Here is a 23420-nt window from a genome sequence, read left to right as displayed (position 1 = left end):
AAAAGATTAGTTGGGGTCGATGGGGAATTGCAAGCCTTTGTCCCTCTATGCATGCGTGGTTCCAAACTGGCTCAAACAGGGTCCTAGAGGCAGGCACGTGTTGAATCTCTATGAGAATGGCTGCACCCAAACTCGAGAAGCCCACCATCTGGGTCTCGCAGGGCGGCTCCTCCGCAGGCTGGGATCCTGCTCCTTCTGAGGTACTGACGATTTTGCTGTTACTGGGTGCTTTGAGCTTAGGGCCCTGCACGTGCTCAGAGGCTATGAAATCTGGCTTGAACCTTTACGTGGCTGAGGGGCCAAGGGGCTTCCTCTTTATGAAGGACTCTAGGCTTAAGGCCATCGCAGGCGAACGTCTTTCCCTCTCCATGCCTCATTGTCCTGTATGTGACATTCTGAGGAGGGTTCAAAACGGCAGTCCTCTTGGTTAGTGAGACGGACGGGGCATAGTGCCAAGATGTTGGTGTTTTCCTCCGTCAGCATTCCTTCCGCTGCAAATCAGTGGTTTTGCAGGGATTTTGAAATGCGCGCCATTCTGTGGCACTGACGGAGGCATGGTGATTTCAGAAATAGCAGGAACGAGCAGAGCTGGAAGTGGAAACGCAGAGGAGGGGCAGGCAACGAGATTTAGATCAGCTGAGCTTAGATTAGATTCAAGTGAAGGCATAGAGGCAGGAGGACCGGAGGAAAGGCAGGCATTGGACACCGCTGAGGGAGGTAGGCATCATCTTCCGTCAGGGTTTCCTTCCTCCGCAGATCGTGGTTAATGCGCTTCTGCCAGAGTTTTGAAACCCTCGTCATTACGCGGCGCTGACGGGGGTGTGGTGGCTCCAGAAAATGAGGGAGGAAGCGGGGCGGAAGGCGGAGCGAGAGGAGGAGGCGGCCGGGCCGCGAGAGTGCGAGCGGGAGAGTTTGAAGGAGGCGAGGAAGCAAGTGAGGCAGAAGGAGGACAGGCGTCCAAATTAGTGGATAGAGAAAATTCCGGGGGTGAAATTGAAGGTGAAAGATCGAAAGGAGGGCGGCCTACAGCAAGGGAGCCATAGGTCTGCAGGCTGATGGCGACATAACATTGTCTCCACGTCAGTAGCAGTGACACCGGCGCGCGAGGCTCTGTGCGAAGAGTGCGCCCGATGTTTTCCCAATCCTTAAGATTCAATGTCCCCCCCTCGGGGTACCATGGACATTGAGCTTCAATCTCCTCAACCAATTTGCGCAGCTCCCCTCTCTTTATGGAGACCCTGCCGCATTTCGCTAACGCTTTTAGTTCGTTAACGTGCTTGTCATAAGCCCTGCTTTTGCAAGCTCCCATACTCACCGGTGTTCCGTCGGACGAGAGAGTGTCCTAGGACGCGTGTCTCTGGATGCGCCGATCCAGAGGACAGGCGATACCGAAACGGTGGTCCCTGGATGCGCCGATCCAGCGGACTTCGGTATCGCGGCCCTTTCCCAGGCGACGGTGAGCAGGGTGGAGGTTCGAGGATTCCCGGGTTTCGGCACCAGCTTGTAGTCATCCCTGCAGGGTCGTCGCTAAGGAATAGGCGAGACGCGGAGGAGGTTTCATCTGGCGAAGAGCGTCAGCAACAGGAAGCGCGGGATTTCGTGATCCTGACAACTCTCTCCTGTGCTGGTCTCTCGCACCTTTTATTAGGGTTTCCTTGTGGGCGTGTAAAGGAGGTGGGTAGGGAGATGAGCGGGAGACCGGGAGACCTGGAGATCATCATGTGATGCATGATCTCACCTGGCTGCTACGTGCGGAGAGGAGCATCAGCGTCTGGGTCTAATCCTCACCTGGGGGCAGGGGCCCATTGTCCCTTTGTCTGAGACACCTAGTGACTGTGAGCCAGATAGTTCATGACCCGTGACTCATAGGGGGATGAGGAGTGGGGGTGCGGTGCGACCAGAAGGCCGTAGGTCCGCTGGTGTGCCAACGTTCTACCACGGTGCTGCTGGGTCAGCAGTGCATTACTACAAACAATAAGACTAGAAACATCTGCACAGAAGCTCTCAGTCTGGACTCCTGTAAGTCTCACCTACAACTTAACTCTGCTCTTTTAACTCTGCCCATCAATTCAAACACTTAAAGGTTCACATCACCACATCTTCTCCGCTTTTGCATGATATTAAATTAAAGACTTATCTGAGTAACAGTATAACTAATTACTAATTACTACTAGCAGTACCCAGCCACGCGTTGCTGTGGGTTATTGTGGTGAAAAGGAACAGTAGCAGCAAATCAATTGCAGAGGCCAGCAGTACGTGCTCATGGAAATGCGCAGCCAGATACTGTGCACATGTCATTGGTGTGTGTGATCGCATTCCTTGGGGGGCGGGGAATGGAAAGGCACCCCTCCCACACATCTAGGCTGGCTGGTCACAATCCTTTACCTGGGAGTAAGTTTGGTTGGTGGCAATGGGTGTCGCTTCTGAGTAAACCCCCTGAGGGGTGCAATGCAGCCATTCGAAGTATGTCACGGTTGCTTTACCGAGCTTACTCCTGAGTAACGCATTCCTGGTTTCCTGAACTGTAACAGCAGTATTAAGGGAATGTAAGCTGGCTGGCCCCTCCCTCCCATCTCTTGCATGCCACCCCTCCCTCTCTCCCCTTCCTCACTTCTCTTCCTTTGCATGCCTCCCCCTCCCCCCTTCCCTCTCCCTCCGCTAGGGTGGGTGGGTTATATCCAGATGATGGGCCCCCCTCCCTTGCATGCTACCCCTCCCTCTCTCCCCTCCCTCACTTCTCTTCCCTTGCATGCCTCCTTCTCCGTCCCTTCCCTTTCCCTCCCTCCAGCTGTCTTTTACATTCAAGCTTGTTCAATATGGGTGTGGAATTTGGGTGAGGAAGTAGTTAAGTAGTGGTTGGATGTGAGGGAGGGCAGAGTGAGGAGTGTGAGGATGAGCTGAATGTGTGTGACCGCATTCTTCTTCTCCAGCAGGCATCTGTGAGCGGATCGAGCACCTCTCCGCCGTTGTGTGTGTTGTGTCGTAGTAGTGGGTGAGGCACGGAGAGTGAAAGGTACCTGCGTGTGAGGGGGGGAACCCCACCTGACGTCTCACACATCAACGTGTGTATGTGTTTCACTTCCACTCGAGTTATTACCTATGTACTGTTTTCACTGCTCCTATCTGGCCATCTGAGTGAACATTCTAAGGGTGACAGTTACACACAGGCAGCTGCATGTCCTTCACCAGGGAGCGCCAGGAAAAAGGTGTTTTACCTGGGCCGGGTGTGAAATTTCAGGCATGTGAACATCTAAAAACACTCTCACCTGGCTGACTGCAGTGGCTGCATGTATGGGGTTGCCACTGATCTTTATTCCTTCGTAATAGAATATTCACTCTTGGCACTCACCTATCTGTGGGTCTAGCATTGATTGCCCCCAAATGGCCAAGTTCAAAGTGCCAGGCAAGGTGCATGGCGAGTGAACCTGCTCAGCAAAAGTGACAGCTGTGGCCAGAACACAGAGGCAGCGGCCGGCCAGCCGGCCCTCCTCCGTGCAGCAGCAGCAGCAGCCCAGTTTGCTTTCTCCCCCTGGAGGAGCAGTGAGGGACGGCAGCTGGTGCTTCGGCCTTTGGGGCTGTCCTAATGCTTTCCTAAAGCACCAACCTCCAGGGTAGGATCTGGTGATTCCCTGGAATGGCAGCTCATCCTCAGATAAAGAGATCCCTCCCCTTGGATGCCTTGCACACGGGGCTCTGGGACCCTGCACCCCACTGAGGCCCCTGTTGTTCCCAGGCTCCACCCCCAAAGCTGGCAACCCCATCCCCCATCCCCCATCCCCCATCCCCCATCCCCCATCCCCCATCCCCCATCCCCTGCTGGGGCCTGGGGGGGAGGGGGAGATGCTTTAATGGACAAACCAGCCACAAAGTGCCAGTAGCAATAAATGTCAGAACCAGACCCATGAAAACGAGCAAACAGACATTCAAGGAGGAAGAAGCATTTTCAACAGAAGCCACAATTGTTAGATTCGGATACCTTCTTACCTTTTTCAGGTGTGCCCCAATCAAAAATAAGCCAGGACATGTAGAGAGCAGGAAGAGGCCAGAAACTGGTGAAAAACAGACAGGTGAAGAGAAGCAGGAAAACTGTCCCTGAGGAAAGAAAAGAAGTCAGTCATCCATTTCCCTGCCCCTGGCCAGAGCTCCCCTTCCCTTGGCAGAAGCCCCACAAGCATCTCCTCAGTTATCGGAGGCTGTGTTTGGAAGCCGAGCCTTGTTTGAGACCAGCTGACAGGTCAAGGGGGCAGCAGCTGTGCCGCCGGCAAGTGCCAGCCAGGGCATGGCCAGAGAGACCAGGATTCAGGCGGGCAGCAAGTGAGGCTTAGGCAAGACAGGTCTTTAGTATTCCAAAAGCCTGGAGAAGGAGGACTTCATGGTTTCCTTTTCACTGGACCAAGATGGTTCCACCAGGCCCAGGATCAGAGACCTCACAGCACTGCCTAAGCAGGACCCCATCGACACTCCACCCCCACCCCCACCCCCCGGGCTCACTGCCTGACCCTGGCTGCTAGTATTCAGACACAGATTGCCTCTAACGAGAGATAGCCTTTAAACTCCCCCCCCTTTTTAGACAGAAACTAGAACAGAAAAAAAGAATCTAATCATAGTTACTAAAAACTAAGAGAGGACACAAAAGTATACATATAATATTATATTTTAAAAAAATTACCAATAATGTGTCAGACCCCCAGGTCCGAAAATAATAGAAACTGTAGATTTGCTCTAAAGTCTTTATTTCGAAGTGAAAGGTAAATATCAGCAAAGACGATTCTGATGATCCTGCGCAAAACACTCTGCCTACGTCCCCCAGAGCTCCCACCCCCCCACCCCCCGTAGCCAAACGGCTCTATACCCCTAGAACAAAGCACAAGAGAGCTGGGAACAGTTCACACTTGATACGCGACTGCTCTTCCTGGCTCCAGGGCCGCAGACAGCGGGAGAGCGATAACTGGACACCTGCAGAGAAGAAAGCCTCACCGTTCCCTTGCAAAGGCCCCCCCCCCGACTGACAGGCTGAGGCCTGACATTCTGCCTCCTTTAAGGCCCCCCTCCCGAGCGAGGATGATCAGGGTAGGCGCGATGGAAAGCTTTTACCAACCGTGGGGCTGGCACATGAGAAGAGTCCACCCACTCATTGTGCCAGCAGGGAAATGGGTCCAATCTACTAAAATCTACTGCAGGGTGCCCCTCTGCCTGCCCCCTCCTCACCAGGCCTGATGGAGGCCACAGCCTAGCACCTCTTGGCCCTGCCCTGCCAGGTTCCACCAGGCTGCCCTGGACCACCCCCGGCTCAGGTAAGTGGGGCACGGGGGCACAGGGGGGGCATAGGGTCCATGGGGGTGCCATTTCGCCCTGGGTGCCATTTCCCCCTGCTACACCTCTAACTGGCTCTGCCTTGTACTGCTTGGCTGCATGTCTGCTATGGTGGAGGCCATATCCCTCTGCTCTTCTGAAGTTTATGCCCATGGCTGACTGTAACATATACAGACAGAACTCCACAGGATTGCAGAGAGAACTGCACAGTGCTCTATAGCCAGAGGACAGGGAATTCTGAGGGGACTACTGAATTGAGAGCCAGAGCAAACAGTTGTTCTCTGGTAGCTCTGTTCTCTGGTAGCTGAGGGCCAGTTCAAAGTGAGCTGAGGGCCAGGAAGGACAGATTTAAGTTAGGGAATCTGTGCCAAGGTCCTGGAATTAATTATAACATAGTAACATTGGTAGTTTTCTCTGAGGAGAACCCCACTCAGATATGGAGCAGGGAAGCTCCTGAGGGGGCAAGGAGGTGTGTGTGTGTATGTGATATCAATCATTTTCATTGCCCTGTTCTATACCTGTACCAAGCACAGACCCCAGAGCTGGATATAGTACAAATGAAGTCCAACTAGCAGTAAATGGATTGGGGGGGGGGGGCAGAGGGAGGACAGCCCTCTTCTCAGGTGCCGCTGAATGTCTCTGCAGTTTCTAGATGATGCCAGAAGCCATGAAAATGGAAGGGCAGCAGTCTTATTTTCTGAATCTTACAGATAGGGGCTATCCTCTCCCCAGTGTTGTTTAACATCCACATGTGCTCCCTTGCCAAACTGCTCCAGAGTTTTGGGCTGGTTTGCCATCAGTATGCTGATGACACTCAGCTCTATCAGCTGATGGATGATGGCCAGATACCCCCCCCCCAGCTAAACTGGCCAGTTGTCTGGAGGCTGTGGTGAAATGGTTAAAGCAGATCCAGCTGAAATAAAATCCATCAAAGACGGAGGTCATGTGGCTGCGTCGGGAGGGGACAGGTGGGATTGCCAGCTCCCAACTCTTGATGGGGTGCAACAAACACCTATGCCAACAAGTTGGGAGTCTGGGAATGATCCTGGATGCCACCTTATCTATGGAGGCACAGGACACAAATGTCAAGTGTCTGGCATTTTATCATCTTCACAAGGCAAAGCACCTGCCCTCTATCTACACCAGTTTGACTTAGCTACAACGATCCATGCCACTAACCCTGCCCACAATCCAAATTCCATACAACAAATCTAGCGAAGGGAGGGAGAGGGGTGGCATGCAAGGGAGGGGAGGGGACCTGGCATCTGGACATGGCCCACCCACCCACCCTAGCAGGATGAGGGGGAGGGGAGTGAGGGGTGGCATGCAAGGGAGGGGAGGGGACCTGGCATCTGGACATGGCCCACCCACCCTAGCAGGACGAGGGGGAGGGGAGTGAGGGGTGGAATGCAAGGGAGGGGAGGGAAGGGGATAGTAGACCAGTGTAACTCACTCTATGCAGCGCTTCCCTTGAGACTGATCTGGAAACTCCAACTGATACATAATGCAGCTGAATCAGTACCATTTTGGAACTAAACTTCAAAGACTGCAGCATGGAGGGGGCAGTTCCAGAGTGACCAGAAGGATGACCAGAGGATAGAATGAGGAAGCCCCCTCCCCCTGGGCAGGCAGACCCGGGCACAGCGCCAGGTCAATGTGGAAGGTGAAAGGAGGTTAGCCGTGATCCTGCCGCTCCAAGGGATGGCCATGCTGGCAAAGGTGACCCCTCTGCACAGGCCCAGAGGGTGCTGCTGGTGGAGAGGGGTCAGGCACCACAGGAACCCACAAAGGGTGGACGCGACATCCAAGACCTCCTGCATCTGAGACTGCTCCTTGGCAGCACCCCGGCCACGCCAAGCAAAGCCTCAAGGTAGCCTGAGCTCTCGAGATGGCAGCTGGCATCTTCAGAAGCATGTCATGGTCAGATGTGCTTCTCTCTGTGGCGCACTGAGGAGTGATTGTGGGAGGGGGTTTACGGTTTGCTCACCTCACAGGTGGGGGTGGGATCAATTATTTCCCTTTTAGACTGCAAAAAAATCATTCTCAAATAATAGTGTAATGAAGTCCTATATTTATTAAGGGTCACGAGACCTCCTTTTGGAAGTCCTAGACATTTTTAGAAACCCCAGAAATTAATGATTAATGCTAGTTTGGTAGAGAAAGGTAGCATAATCAACAACCAGGATAATTATACACATTACGCATCAAATCTTATTTGGAGACTAATCATGCAACACATAGCAAGAGAATGAGAGAGGAATGATAATTTTTTGCAAATTTTGTGATGGCCTTTGCTAGCACATTTTTAAGTATATCTCCTGTAACACATTCTCCTCCTTTCCACTTAATTTTTTTTTAAAAGCTGGGCAGGGGGAGTTGCATGTTAGCCACCCCCTCCTGCTCATCAGTGCTTTTCTGCCAATGGACCTCACACTCAACATGTTCATGTTACGAGCAAACAGTGGGACTGGGAACAGCCAAGATTTGTCACGCGTAGTTCTGCTGTCAGGGAGGCCGGGGATTCCTGGGCGCTGCCCCCTCAGGGTGCCCTCAGCACAAATTTCACAAGGTTTTCAAAACTTGGAGGGCTCTCTGAGGACTTGATTCAGATGGCCAGAGAGGTCAGTTCTAGGTCTGCCACTCAAGGGCAGGCGATTCTCATTTATTGGGCAGGAGGCAAGAAGATTTTGCAACCAGAGGGAGAATTGGGCAACTGGGGGGGGGGGGGGGGTTGACAGAAGGGCACAAAGCTCTGCCATTCACACCTCGTTGCCACATGGCCTTGGACTGACAGGCCAGGCCAGAATGTTTGAGCAAAGCCTGGCTGTCGTGTTCCCAACAGGCCTGTAGTTCTCCTGAAAGTACAAACGGCCTTCAGACTACAGAGATCAGCTCCCCTGGGGTTTCGGAGGGTGGATGCCAAGGGATTCCATGGAGTCTAGGACAAACAGATGTTCTACATCACACATCCACTGGGCGTCCTCCTCTCGCCAGCTCTGCCCTCCACTAGCCACTGTCCCCAAATTTCCAGTGATTGCCCAAGCCAGAGCTGGCAACTCTACCTGGTTGCTAGAAATACATTTTTAACTCACACAGGAGAGCTGATTCTGGAATTTCCCAACGTGTCAGGGGGCTGCTTCATTCTTTTAAAATTGCACACATATTAATTTCTCACCAGTACCTTTTTCTCACACTGTAGGCATGTAGAGCAGTTCCTGTCAAGAAACTGAGTTCCAGTAGACAGTTTCCTGGGGCGCTGTGTGGTTTCCGGGCTGCATGGCCGTGTTCTAGCAGCATTCTCTCCTGACGTTTCGCCTGCATCTGTGGCTGGCATCTTCAGAGGATCTCTCTGGAATCTCTCTGGATCTCTCTCTGGAACTCTCTGGCATCTTCAGAGGATCTGAAGATGCCAACCACAGATGCAGGTGAAACGTCAGGAGAGAATGCTGCTAGAACACAGCCACACAGCCTGGAAACCACACAGCGCCCCAGTGATTCTGGCCGTGAAAGCCTTCGACAAGACTGTTCTTACAAATCCTGGTTCAGGCTTAAGGCCTATTTTACAACAGAGTGGAATTTAACTACGAAGTGTGCTTGCAATGTAGCAGAGTTCTGACCTTTAGAACTAATAAGGAGATCAATGTTGGAAGTAAAATGTGGTCTCCAGTTTGTCTCCCTAAGTCTCCAAAGCAAGGTGCCACATTCCAACCAATTAAGAAGAAGAAGAAGAAGAGTTTGGATTTATATCCCCCCTTCTCTCCTGCAGGAGACTCAAAGGGGCTTACAATCTCATTGCCCTTCCCCCCTCACAACAAACACTCTGTGAGGTAGGTGGGGCTGAGAGAGCTCCGAAGAGCTGTGACTAGCCCAAGGTCACCCAGCTGGCGTGTGTGGGAGTGTACAGGCTAATCTGAATTCCCCAGATAAGCCTCCACAGCTCAGGCGGCAGAGCTGGGAATCAAACCCGGTTCCTCCAGACTAGAGACACAAGCTCTTAACCTCCTTCGCCACTGCTGCTCCCTGATGAAACCGATGAAACAATTGTGGCGTGCTCCTGAGAAGGGAGGGTTTGTGGATGCAGAATAAATCCAACCTTGCTATCTCATTCGGAGCCTTAAGGCCACCTGGTCATCAACAGGGCTGTGTGATTGTCCTGGACCACCAGGCATGGATGGGCCCGACCCACTTCAGATCTTCTGCCCATAAAGTTTGGTTATCCAGCCCAGCAAGTTGTGCTTCTTGGTACCTGGGCTTTGGTTCCTCAGTTCACTTTCTGGATCCTGACAATTGTGCTCCTGGCACCAAAACTGTGGCTCCCTGACTCCTTCTTAGGGTGTTGCTCAGGACAGAGTGGCTTTTTGTGAAGCTGAAGGATGCAGCTGGGCTGGGTTTGAATCTTGCCTTTTGGACCAATGTTATTTCATGATGTAGTCAGCCATTTCTGGTTTAGGTTTTTTTATTGTTTCCCTCCCTGCTAATATTCTCTAATTTATATTCTTCTGCAATTTTAATAAATTTCCTTTAATTATATTTTGAGGTGTTTTGTCTTCAGGTAGTTTCAATCAAAATCCAGTCCTGGGCCGTTGTCTACATGCCACTAGGCTAATTTGTTTTGAGGAATTCACTCGGCAAGTGGTCCACTTCACAGGGGTGACTTTCTTATTTGTATTCCCAGGAAGGTTGGAAGCTCTGGGGTTTGGGGTGCAGACCTCAGACTTTTAAGTTTTGGGGTCTCTTCCTCTTACCAGGAGGCCCTTGGACTAGGGCATCCATGGTAGTCCCATTTCCAGATCATGCTTGAAAGTGTGGAAGAGCCACGAGCTCTGTGGGTGTGCGGGGGGGGGGGGGGCAGTTCGATGACCCATTGGCTATTTCTTCTATTTTAAAAATTGAAGGAGGTGGATTGGCCTTCACACACTAGCTATTCAAACACACACGTACACACACACAAATGAGTAACCTGTACATGGGGTAATTTGGGTCAGGCCTGTATGCAGGCTAGCCAAAGAAGAAAAGGGGTTTCCTCCATTTTTAGTATCCTGTGGATAGGCAGATTTGAACACCCATAGGTATTTACAGGGAAAATAAAAATCCATCCATTCTGTATCGCCTGTGTGCAAGCCAGTGGGCATCTTCAACGGGAAAAGTTGCTTAACGGGGAAAACACAGTGTAAAATAGCTCACACATGGGCTCCAGGTAGGTTTGCCAACTTCCAGGTGATAGCTGGAGATCTCCTGCTGTTACAAATGATCTCCAGGTGACAGAGAAAATTCATCTGGAGAAAATGCTGAACTGTCCCGCACTAAACCTCACTGAAGTTCCTCCCCTCCTCAGCCCCCCCCTCACGCTCCACCTCCCAAATCTCCAGCTTTCCCCCAACCCAGAGTTGGCGACCCCGGCTCCAGGCCAGGCCACACCCAGGCGAACAGATTCTTTGTTCCAGTGTTACTTCCCTTACACTTAACAACAACAGAACTGTACAGCTAATTCCCCAGAACTGACTCTCCGAGCGTCAGGCAGGCCGGGATGCCCCTGCTGGGGCACAGGTGAGGGCACTGGGGGCAGAATTCGGCTTTTGAACAACTGAGCTTGTTTGCTTCCTTCCGATCCCTTCTGGTTGTGGAGGTGTTGGTGCACGCAGCCCACGCACAATGGCAGAGCTGGATACAACTGCCAGTAACTGAGTGATGCTTCTTCTTGCGTTCCCCATGACAAACAGAAGCAGGGAAAATTAATCAAAATTAGGCAGCAGAGGAAAGAAATCCGTCTATCTCCTCATCCACACGAACTACTTACCCATCAGCAGGAAACTGAGAACCCACTGGAGGACTGACAGCAGCTGGGTGCAGGCCTTGACATGTTGGGGGGAAGGCCAGCGGACATCGAGCAGAGTGTGAAGGGCAGCCTGGACGCTGGCACGACTCCCTGAAAAGGAAATGCTGTTGGCACCACAGCCCCTGCTTGTGCCCGGTCAGGTCACACTCACCTGCTGACTTGGCTTTCCTTATCACCAGTGCCCACAGACACCTCCCTCCACAGCTGGGCTTATCAGACACAGGTTCTGCATTTCACCCTTGAAGCGCACCCCCACAGACATTGTGCATCATGCCCAGTCAACAACAAAAATGCCTCTGGCACACATGTATTGTGGAATAAAGCAGAGCCCACTTAGATGCACAAAGCGTTACAGTCAGCAATATGGTTGCCAGCTGGCTAGTGCTGTCCTCCCTGTTGCCTCTGGTGTTTATTGGAGCAGCAGGGGGAGAATGGAGGGAACAGCATCATGTGATGCCACAACATCACTTCTAGCTGGGAACTCAAAGTGATATTGTTACGGCCAAGAAAATAGGAAAAAATATTTTCCTGAGCCTATCGCTGAACTACACTTGCTTAATGATCAGACCAAAGAAACCAGTGTTGTCTAAAAGCCTCCATAAGGCCTGGAAAGGATGGGTATATGTGATTGTGCCAATGTTTTACATGGTTTCCTTCTTGCTTTTAAGCCCCCTCAGTGTTGGATTTATTATTTGCCCAATGTTTAGGCTTATACTTTAGCTAGGTTCTCCAGTTGATTTAAGGTTTATTATTTTATTTATTTATGGGTTTTATATACCGCCCAACCCCCAAAGGGCTGATTACTGTTAATTTAGGATACTCTTGCTTATACGTATATGTGCTTGTACTATATTGGAAGTTCTTTAAGATTTCCTCTAATGTTTAAGTTTAAATATGTCATTCTAGACATCTGTTGGTAAAAGCAATAGCTCATAGCAGCTGATATTAAAAGCCAAGGAAGCTAGCCTTGGAATTCAGTTTGGGCCAAAACTCAGTAGATCTCTTTAGCGAAAACAAAGACCCCTTTGGATTTACAAATTGAATCTGATGACGGCACCCCAGATATCCCAGCCATTGAAGAACGTGCCAAGATCACCATTGGACCATTTGAACTTTCTTTTGTTGCAGGACTGAGGAGCAGGAGCCTCAAGGAAGCAGCCCATCTGATAACCAGATACCTGGGTGCGTTAACAGCCTCACCCAGTTTTATGAATGGACACTCGGCGCTCTCTGTTTCAGCACTATCGTAAAGTCTCGCAGGAAGACGCCTGATAGCGAGATCTCAGGATCCCATTAACAAAGTTGTAATTGTACCTTTTCTTGTATGTGTTGATGTTTCCTTATTGTTGCCCCCTTACCTGCCCCCTTGCCCCTTTTGATGTATGTGTATAAAAGTTCTTGCACTTGGCTACGAAGGCACGATTCCCCTGCCTGAGCTGTAGCAAGCACTTCTGAATAAAATACTTGGCTTTTGAAGAACACAGGCTTCCTGCGCCTCACTATGTTGCCTGAGCTGTAATCATTTAATATTACCTGAGCAGCAGCGGTAACAATATCACATCATGCAGCAACCTAGAACTTTTGCCAGTCTCTATGGTTTTTACTATAGAGTTTCATGGAATCCCTGGAGAATCAGGCAACATGGTGAGAACACTCCCAATACTGCAGTCAGAAGTACTGTTGTGCCATTGCACAATACAATTTCTGTTTGTCTCCATCTCCTTGAGTCTCCAGGCAGACAGATTTATACCCAGAGCCACAAACACTAAAAGGGCAAAGGGTATGTGTGTGAGATAGAAAGGCTTTAGAAAAAAAGAGTTTCCAAGGACAAGGTACACAACATTTTACTTCAGAATACAAATAAAAATGGTGGCAGACTTACAACTATTGAAGAGCCTGCTGAAGGAGGTAGACCTGGCCCCCTCATTGTTGATCTTCAGGCAGCAGCTGAAGACAGTTTAATTAAGGGCTGCAGTTTGATTGATTTAGCTTTTATTATTGGCAGCCCTTTTTGGTTTTAAAACTGCTGACTTTTTAAGGGTTTTATAATTGTCATTTTATTGCATTTTCATAATGTTTTGTTTATACTATAAGCTGCCTTCAGTTCAGCAAGGGAGAAAAATGGCTCGTGAAAGTTTTGAATGAGACCCAACTAATAACAAATCTACTCCGTGTGGCTGGGCATCACTTCCCAGCTGGTGATCTGCTAGCAGAGTAGGGTGCATATGAACAGGGCACAGGGATGCATAAAGAAGACTCCCTGCTTTGGTATTGTTAGCCGCCCCCCCTCCAGTGCCTGACACTGTCATCATCACATGCATTCCATATGAATGCAAAAGATTAAGACTAAGGACGGACCTTCATGGGCGGTGGGGGGGGGGGGTGACTTCATACCAGAGTGGCCAGATAAGTTACAAAACCTTATACTGGCCCACGTGCATATGCTGAAATCACTGGGAACAATCAGTCTGGGGGTCTCCAGCATGAAACCTAGATTGTTTCTGCTTGATCAGACAGGGTCCTTGGTGGGGAACTTGGAGGCCAGTATGCCAGCAGAATGCCTAATATAAGGAACCAATTTTTAATGCCAGCTATACTTTTCACTGGAAATATCTGAAAGGAGACAGGCTCACAAGGGATGTTGGCGACAACCCCCCCCCCCCCACACACACACACACGCACTCACAATGAACGATGAGAGAAATTAGAGCATTTTTCCATCAAGGTCCGAGCTTCCTCCACTTGCTCACAGCGCTGCTCAATGGACTACTCAGACCTGACAAGTAAACTGCTGCCAGCACACCTAGAGCCTTTGAAGCGCTGGGTGGCCAGGATTATGTCCCGGCTTCTGGCCGAGGCAATCTGTTTTTGGGTGCAGACAAAACCAGTGATCAGCATCCACTGGTAGCCAGGAGGAATCCAAGATCTGACTGTGGTTTTGTAGCTACTGAAGACTGGGTATTATACTAATAATCTTTCTATGTCATGCTTTTACCATTTCAGAATCAGCAGTCCTGATGAGGATTCTCAAGCAATCATCAGCACCATGGCATCGACGAACTCTTGGTTGTGTCTCCCTGTGGTCATCTGCTTTTATGTTATTTATTTTATTTGAAAATTTGTAACCTGCATTTCTGCCCTCCTCAGGGCTATTGAGGTAGCTAGTCTTTTCACAACCCAAAATTCCCAATTTACTGGTTTTCCCCCTATATATAAAGCCCATTTTAAATGCCTTTTCCTGCACCTTTCCACATTTTTGTGATGAAGCAGCCAGAATTGTCCATAGTATGGAAGACACACAATGTGAATTTTATAAGAACATTACAGTGCCAGCTGTTCAGTTTTCAGTGGCCAGGACAATACGCAGCACCCTTAAAAAGGTCTGTCTTTAACAGGGATGTAGGTAAGGGGGGGGTTCTCGGGTTCAACCTCCCCTCATTCATGTCCGAAGCTCCGCCCCTCCGTTTGTGGGTTTTAAAAACATTTTAGTGTTTTTCCGGTTTTTGGCCTGCAGGGGGCGCATTGTTTGGGCTAGCACAGGGGTCGGGAACCTTTTTCCCTCAAAGAGCCATTTGGCTCACCCTCCCCCGCTCACCCCCCCACTCGCTCGCACGCCCCCCTCCGCCCACTTGCTTGCTCGCTCGCCCCCCCCGCCCGCCCCCCCCCCGCACCTGCAGGGCGGGGGAAGATGGGCCCGGCAGCTCCGCCTGGCCGCCCGCCGGGAAAGCACCCGCCTCGCAATGAGCGAGGCGGGCAGCAGGCAAAGCCCGCGGCGCGGCCTGGCCGGCCGCGGGCAAGGGATGCGCCTGCCCTGCTGCTTGCAGGGCGGGGGAAGATGGGCCCGGCGGCTCCGCTTATGGAGCCGCAGAACAGCGGCAGAGGAGCCGCATGCGGCTCGTGAGCCGCGGGTTCCCAACCCCTGGGCTAGCAGCACCAAACTTTCAGGGATTGTTCAGGAGACTCTCCTGATGATACTACCTGGGTTTGGTGAGGTTTGGTTCAGGGGGTCCAAAGTTATGGACACCCAAAGGGGGTGCCCCATCCCCCATTGTTTCCAGTGGGAGCTAATAGGAGATGGGGCTACACCTTTGAGGGTCCATAACTTTGGAACCCCTGAACCAAACTTCACCAAACCTGGGTGGTATCATTAGAAGAGTCTCATAAAGATACCCTGAAAGTTTGGTGCTTCTAACTTAACAATTGCACCCATGACAGCAGGCACCCCCCAAATTTCCCCAGATTCTCCTTTTAAATCCACCCCCTTTGGCATGGATTTAAAGGAGAATCTGAGGTCCTCAGTTAAGAAGAAGAAGAAGAGTTTGGATTTATATTCCCCCTTTTCTCTCCTGTAGGAGACTCAAAGGAGCTTACAATCTCCTTGCCCTTCCCCCCTCACAACAAACACTCTGTGAGGTGGGTGGGGCTGAGAGAACTCCGAAAAGCTGTGACTAGCCCAAGGTCACCCAGCTGGCATGTGTGGGAGTGCACAGGCTAATCTGAATTCCCCAGATAAGCCTTCCCAGCTCAAGTGGCAGAGCAGGGAATCAAACCTGGTTCCTCCAGATTAGAATGCACCTGCTCTTAACCACTATGCCACATTGACAGTGATGCTGTTTCAGTGTGGGGGATAATCCACCCCAAACAGCATCACTTTCAATGTTGTTTAACTAGGGACCCCAGATTCTCCCTTTAAGGTGGATTTAAAAGGAGAATTTGGGCTCTCTAGTTTAAACACCATTGGAAGTGATGCTGTTGGGGGGTGGGTTCCAGCATCACAGCGGCTGCCCCGGGGGGGGGGGGGGCTCAGATTTTGCACCAGGCTCCATTTTCCGTCTATGCCTCTGCCCAGAGGGGAGGGCAGAAGGAACTGCCGGCTGCTGATTGGCAGGGCAGGGCAGGGCAGGGCAGGGCAGGGGAGTCTGCTGTCCCCGGCCTCGGAGAGCTGCTTTTATAAGCGCTAGGCCAGGGGCGGGGCTTGGGGAGGTGTGGCCATGCCCTAGGGGCGGGTGTGGGTGTGGCCCCACCCTGACCCCCCCCATAAAAAATCTATACCTACGTCCCTGCTGTCTTAGTTCCAGCAGGTCAGAAAAGTCCTTTGGCCATCCAGGTACCCACTTGGCAATGTTTCCCATGTCCCTTCTGGGGTACCAGGATTCTTACTGGGTAGTAACAGGGTAGTAACAGCTACATACAATAGTAACCGGTGCAACAACCACTAATATACCAGAAGAAAACAACGTGATGCACCTTTGCCGCACTACAAATTATATTATTGTAGTTCCAGCACTGTGTTTGATGAGCCTGTGTAGTGTCTATTTCACTTGGTATATGTTGGAACTACAATAATATAATTTGTAGTGCGGCAAAGGTGCATCACGTTGTTTTCTTCTGGTATAGTAGCAGCTACAACCAACAAATCTGAGAAAATCACCCACTAGACAGATCTTTCCAGGCAGCACACGGTCATTCAGAGGTGCCAGCTAGTTCTGGCCTCCCCCACTTCACTCCTACAAGCTAGCGTAGGGACAACTGATTGCACACTTGCTGGAGCTGTCACGCTCAAGGGGCGGCAAGTGCCCCCATAGTCTTCTCTTTAAACCTCTGCTTAGATAGGCTGACCAAAAGGGGCAGTTTGTTTACAGAACTTGGAAAGTTCAAAAATGTAAGAAAGTTCAATAAACAAAAATAAAAAGAACAGCTAGAATGGAGCCCAATGGTCCCTTAGAGACCAACAAGATAGAGATCTCTGAGTCCTTCTCTCTTACTCAAAAGGATATAAGGACTCAGAGATCCCCAATGCAGCTTGTATCTGGCAAAAGTAGCTTTGTTTGATTCTCAAAAGCTTACACCCCCAAACTCTTGTTAGTTTCTAAGGTTGCTCAAATTGAGCTGTTCTACTGCAGTCTAATACAGCTGCCCTCTGAAAATAAAGACTATACATAGTCTGTTCAAGCACCAAATTGAGTAAGGATAGAAAGAAAAATGGTGTAAACATACAGCCCTCTAAACCCTAAACTCTATATTTATTCCAGCAATGCTGTTGCTAGGATAGACTAGTAGAACTTGAAACCTAAATGGCATAATTTATTTCCAAACAAAAAAGCTAATAACTTGCTTGACATGACAGGACAAAAAAAGGCTGGGGAGGAGGAACTCTTTCTAGCAGTGCGATCCTAGGCAGTCACTTCAATCCAAGCCTATTAACTTCAGTGGACTTAGACTGGAGCAACTCTGCATAGGAGTGCTCCTTAAGAATATTCTTCTGGCCGTGGACCAACCAAAGAAAGAAGTTTAAAAAAATATTTGCAGATCATGTATTTTTGTGTCTACTTTCCTTGCTTTTATATTTAAAGAAGTCTAAGGCAGGGAGGTCTGCCAACAAAACTATATGGGGGCAGCCAGTTGGCAAGAAGATGCCATCCTCTGTCTGTTGGCAGGCAGGACAAAACCCCCACTGTGCTCACGCGATGCACCTTTGGGACTGAGGGGGCTGTCTCAGGATTCCGTTGTGTGGGAAACCAGCAGTGTTGGCCATGAGAGACCTGTGTCATGTCTGTTCCTGCAGTCTTTCCTATCCTGTGCCATAGAGCTGGCATTGACAACAGTGCTGCTGGGAGATGTCTGGTACACTCGGCCATGTCTTTTTCCTGTGTGCCCAACGGGGTGGTTGGTTAGAGAACTGCTCTCAGCTGTGGCGGAGCGGCCTCGTTCCTGGTCTCTTCCTCCTATTTTGCTGCTGCTTGGACTGCTGTTGGGCAAAAGTTCAAGAAATCTCATTCCCTTCTACTTGTCCTCCTCCCTGTGCCATGTTCCTCTTTCCTCCTTCAACCGAGTCTTCCTTTCTCTTTCTTCCTTTTCAGTTGCCTCAGTTCCCCCACCCACTGTTTCTTGTCCAGTCCTCCCTTTGCCCCCCTTGCCATTTCTACCCTTGCCCGCTTCCTCCCTTCCCTCTAGTGCCTGACCCCCTTCACTTTCCTTTCCTCCGTCCTACATAGATTTGGGGAGGGGGCTGAGAGGGAGGCAAAATCTCCACACCTTTGTTTATTTTGGATTGTGGAAATATCTATCTGCACGGACATGACCCTGTTGTGAGGATGTTTTGGTCCACATTGTTCAGAGTAGAATTATGTGTGTTGGTATCTAGTGATGAATGTTAACTGCCACTGCCACATATTTCAAGACAGATCATAATGTAGCTATTTAAAATCAGGACCATTGGAGGATGGAGAGCTCTCTAGAACAAGGTTGTGCCTAGTTAGCATGTTGGAGAGTTTGAGACCCTGGCATTGTGGGAGACGGAGGCTGGTGATTTTGCTAGCAGGTTTCCCAAAACCTACAGCTTCTGAAATGTACCACAAATTTGCCACATATCTCTTATTTGATAGCAAGGCTGGCCAAAGGCTCCGCCCTTCAAGACAATTTCACTAGACCTACCTAGGCCTCATAGTCTGTCCCACTGTGACTGATAAGAGAGGCCTCAGGCCAAGATACTGCCTGTGATTCAGCCTTGGCTTCAGCCTTTGTCTCATGACAAAGGATCACTTTGCTTCTATATTTTCCTTCCTCTTAGCTAACCCTGTGAAACATTAACTGTACAGATGTCACGGAGAAGAGAACAAAACCGGAGTTTGTTCGTGCCTCTTTTTGAAAAGGAGTCTGATTTCAAAGTCAAGAGCCAGTCTTGGGTGAGCATAGACTATTTACGCCTAGACTACTTATCCTGCCGCTGAAAAGCAGTCAGTTCCCTAACTTTGATTTGCAGTGGGGTTTTCCGGTTTATCCCATTTTTCCCCCTTAGGTTTTCCCCCCACATCCAAGGCAACCTGCTATTTTGTCCTCCTGCCTCTTTGTGGTAGCCACGCAGTCTCCATTTTGGAAAGTTGCAGCAGTGGTGTACTGCTAATGGGGACAGGGGGTATCCGAGCCCCGCCCCCCTGCAGGCCAGCTTCTTCCCTCCCCAGGCCTGCAGAAAGGCGGGGGCTGATGGGAATCGTAGTCCATGAACATCTGAGGTGCCAGAGCTGGACACCCCTGATGTAACAGATCTGAAATATTTTGTCTTAGAAACTGCCAGGACAGAGAGTGGCTCATAAGGGATCCAGTTCAGCAGAGGGGATCAGTTGTCAGATTAGGATTCAATTCAAAGCCCTGCTTGGCCACAGAAGAGCACATGTTGCCAACCGGCCTGGAGAAAAATGTTGTGTCTCTTTAACAAATGATTAGTGTGTAGAAATGGAGAGTGAAAGCCACTTGTGGCATGGAGATAAATAACATTGTCTGATCAAAAATAATACCAGAAATGAAGTTACTCAATACTTGTCCTTACAAGAAAATAGCATGTTAGAGCATGAAGAACATTCTAAGCATGTCTACATAGAAGTAAACTCCAGTTCATCCAATAGGGCTCACTTCCAGGAAAATATTCTTAGAATTTATAAGATACCATAATTTTTATTTCAGCTTTTGTTGCACAGAGTTCCCAAGCACAGTTGAAATGAATTACAGCAACAAAATATTCTTCCAAGCATTTAAAAAAAATTCTTTGCTCAAAATTTTCTTTGCTCTAAATTTTCGCATTTACCGAAGGCAGTTATTTCTGGTTTGTGTGCTTGAGGAGTACAAAAAATAAGTTGAGTCTTAATAGCACTTTACATTAATCAACAAAAGGTTTTATCTCTCAAAATCAAATTTCCAGACTAATTTGAAGGCATTCAGAACCCAAACAGGACAAGGTAATTCTTACTGGCCAAAATCCCAGTTTGCGTCCCCTTTTATTTCAATACAGTAGTTAGAAATCTCCTTTGATATGAAAGTAGTTTGGTATCAGAACCAAATTCTTCCCATATGCTTCTATGTCAGACCTGTTTGGTGCTCTGAAAACAGATGTACACAAGCTAAACAACTCACTCTGAGAATGCCCCAGCAAAAGACACATTTCCCATAGACACATTTTCAGCTGCAGTCCCCATTCACTGGTCATTTCCTTACCACTCTGGTTCTGGGAATAGGCAGCAATGATTGTTTTCATGGTGCGTGGGCTCTGGATCTCAAGCTTGTTTAGACCTTGACTTCATAGGTTAAAAGCTAAGTTTGCAAAGAGTTATCTCTGCAGTGAAGCCTTTGACCGCATCCAAGCGCCCCTGTCTGGCCAAAGGAAAAGTGAACAAGTGGGAGGGGAAGGGAAACGGATAAACCCAGAACATGCACGGGTGGGGAGGGCATGGGGAAATGAGCACAGCCTCTCACAGGTGGCAGGATTGATTGGCAAGTGATAGCTGTTTTCATAGGAAAGTCTGCAAAATACTCTAATCAGATAACAAGCTATGTTTTTAGCAGAAACCCCGTGATCTCAGAAATAAGTTTTGTGAACACAAAAAAACTAACACTTTTTACTATAGCTTAAGCTAGTGATTACCAACCTGGGGTGAATGGGGGTATGTGAAAAAATGCATTTGGGGGTATGTGAAAAAAATTACATAATGGGCTTTGCTAATATGGGGGTACAATTTTAGGGAAACGAGTTGCCAAGTGGTACACAAATGAAGACAAGTTGGGAACCGTTGGCTTGAGCCTTTCTATTCAGCTTGCCAGGCTTTTCATGACAGCATGCTTTGGAGGTCATTAATTCAGAGGGCTACCTTAAGTTGAAAGCAACTTGGTAGCAGAAACACCCCCCCCACACACACACACACATGCAGAAGGGAGCAGAACAAAGAGCAAAAGGTGACCTCTGGGGGAGGGGGGTTATCCTCCAAGCTAAATCTTTAACTGTGTATGTTTTTGAGGGCCTGGGAAGGCACTTGTTTGTGTGGGGAGTTTGTTTGGGGGCATGTGCTTGCCTCAGGCTTCTGAGAGGTGGGGCTTGTGGTGAGTCACTAGCTCTCTTTAACTGCCATCCAGCTCTTTTGAGCACTCTCCGGCCAAAAACAGCGTCCTAGGGATGGCAAAAACTGGAGCTGTTTTTGCCATCCCTAGGGAGCTGTTCACATAGGGCCGTCCTTGCTCCTCCCAGCGGCGCGAAGCTGCCATTTTCCCACCCCGCTCCACGAGCGAGGTTGTTGAGAAGGGACGGCTTCCCGTCGACGCAGTGCAAACTGCACCGCAGGGAAGCTGCCCCTTTCCCCGTCGCTCCCACTCACCTGCCTCTCCAGCGTCATTCTGGAGGACCTCCAGGAGTCGGAGGGCAGCGTGGGCGGGTCCCTGCAGCCCTCCAGAACAACGCTGGAGAGGCAGGTGAGGGAGGGAGGGCGACTGAGAGGCGCCTCTCTGGCTAGGGAGGGAGCCGGGACTGCTCGTGTGAGCAGTCCCCACACCTCCACCGGCACCGCCGCCGTGTGGAAAGGGCCTCTGAGGGGTAGTGGTGCAGGCCTAGTGGCGCACACAGTTTTTATCAGTAAGGATCAATCTTTGGGGAGAGACTAGAAGGTGAGTTCGAGACTTGACTGGGGACAGAGGCTTCAGCCACGAGGTCTCACCCCTGGAGCTCAGTGAACAGGGGCTTGGCTGAACAGGCAAGGCTAACACATTGTGGGGGAGTGAGTAGTGGACTTTTTGAAAGGGAGGCCCATAGATTAGTTTCTGTGCTATTTAAGATGACTGAGTATGGATTGTCAAGGAGTTGCTGCTGTCACCTGCAACAGCTGTGGTATGTTTGTTTTTCTTTTGATGTGGGTAGTTATACCTCAGGGAGTTAAAGAAGAATAGTGGAGGTGAACAATTGGCTTCACAGGTGATACCATCAGGAACATTTTGGCTTCTTGGACCTGCGGTTTCATGATGGGTTCAGAGCTGGGATTCAGCCAGTTTGGACCGGTTCTCTAGAACCAGTGGCTAAAATTTTGGCTCCACCAAACCGGTAATCCCACCTCTCACTGAATGTTGTTAAAGTTGTTAAATTTGTTCAAAAGGAACAGAAGATGTGTAACGAACAGACTGAGTCCAGGCAAAGTAACTTCAAACAGTCCTTTATTCACTAGCTTAGACAGATCCATAGGCAAGACAGGAGAACTCTGGCTGCCAGAGTTCAATCAGTAGTATAAAAGCAGACAATTCTCCCACCCGAGCATAGATATCATAAACAAAGTGAATTCACATAGTAAGAAGCACACTAGAAGATAGCACACAGACAGGCCCGGCTTGTACTCCAGGCAATCCACCAACAGAAGAGTTGGCACACAGAGTTGGGTGGGAACCAAGGTCAAAACACCCAGCACTTGACACTCCGCCTCCCGTAAGACCCCCCTTTCCCTGGCTTGTCAGGAAATGCCTTATGGAACGCCATCACCAATCGGGGGGCGTGCACATCAGAAGCATTCTCCAATTGATCATGGCCCGCTGGAAACCCTACCCACGAAACAAGATATTGCAAAAGTTTGCGGTGCATTCGGCAATCAAGAATAGCATTGATTTCATAGTACTGCACGCCATCAATCAGAACCGGAGGAGGGCGATCCTAGGGTCCATGCCAAGCATCGAAAGCGGGAGCCCGCTTGAGCAAACTAGAATGAAAAACAGGGTGAATTTTGCTGAGTGATTTAGGCAAATCCAACCGAGCAGTCACATTATTAAGAACCTGCACAATTTTGAAAGGCCCAATAAATTTATGCCCCAACTTAGAATATTTGTGAATGTCACATAAATTCTTGGTGGATAGATAAACCCAGTCATTGACTTTCAAAGGAAAAGATTGGCAATGCTTATCAGCTTGTTTCTTCTGGGTATCCTTAGCTTTTTGTAGGGCAATGAGAATAGGAACCCAACCATCCACGATGGCTTGAATCCAGGACTGTAATTCTGGTGGTTGCATCGGACCCTGTCCTAAGAAGGGGAGGGGTTTTGCGGAGTAACCAGAGACCACTTCAAAGTTATGTTGGTGCTACTGTGGATGGCATTATTATAAGCATATTCTACATAAGGCAACAAATCCGCACAGTTATCTTGATAATAGTTAGAGTAGCATCTTAAATATTGTTCCAGAGTCTGATTCATGTGTTCAGATTGGCCCTCAGATTGGCCGTGATACGGAGAAGATAAGGCAGACTCCACCCCCAGCAACGCCAAAAATGACTTCCAAAACTTTCACACAAATTGTGGGCCCCAATGCGAAATGATCTTATCAGGAGCCAAATGGAGACGAAAGATATGTTGAATAAACAACTTGGCCAATTTCGAGCAGAGGGAATGGTAGAACATGGAATAAAGTGAGCTTGCTTGGAAAACAAATCCACCACCATCCATAACACTGTGTTTCCCTGACTCTCAGGAAGATCCG

At 49.5% G+C, this 23420-nt stretch overlaps 1 protein-coding gene across 1 annotated transcript in view; it reads right to left on the bottom strand.

Annotated features, from left to right (window-relative positions):
• Window positions 1-20268, bottom strand: part of LOC125425197 (diacylglycerol O-acyltransferase 2-like) — a 34633-nt gene extending 14365 nt beyond the window's left edge. The window contains exons 1-3 of the mRNA XM_048482754.1: window positions 20138-20268; window positions 11111-11239; window positions 3985-4092 (exon numbers count right to left, since the gene is read on the bottom strand). Coding sequence (XP_048338711.1) covers window positions 3985-4092; window positions 11111-11239; window positions 20138-20177 — 277 coding nt within the window. The 5' untranslated portion in view covers window positions 20178-20268. The remainder of the gene's footprint in view (window positions 1-3984; window positions 4093-11110; window positions 11240-20137) is intronic.
• Window positions 20269-23420: the final 3152 nt, after the last annotated feature.

This window comes from Sphaerodactylus townsendi, unplaced genomic scaffold (assembly GCF_021028975.2).
Source record: "Sphaerodactylus townsendi isolate TG3544 unplaced genomic scaffold, MPM_Stown_v2.3 scaffold_21, whole genome shotgun sequence".
In the NCBI taxonomy this organism is placed as follows: Eukaryota; Metazoa; Chordata; class Lepidosauria; order Squamata; family Sphaerodactylidae; genus Sphaerodactylus; species Sphaerodactylus townsendi.
This window is presented reverse-complemented; position numbering and strand designations above follow the sequence as displayed.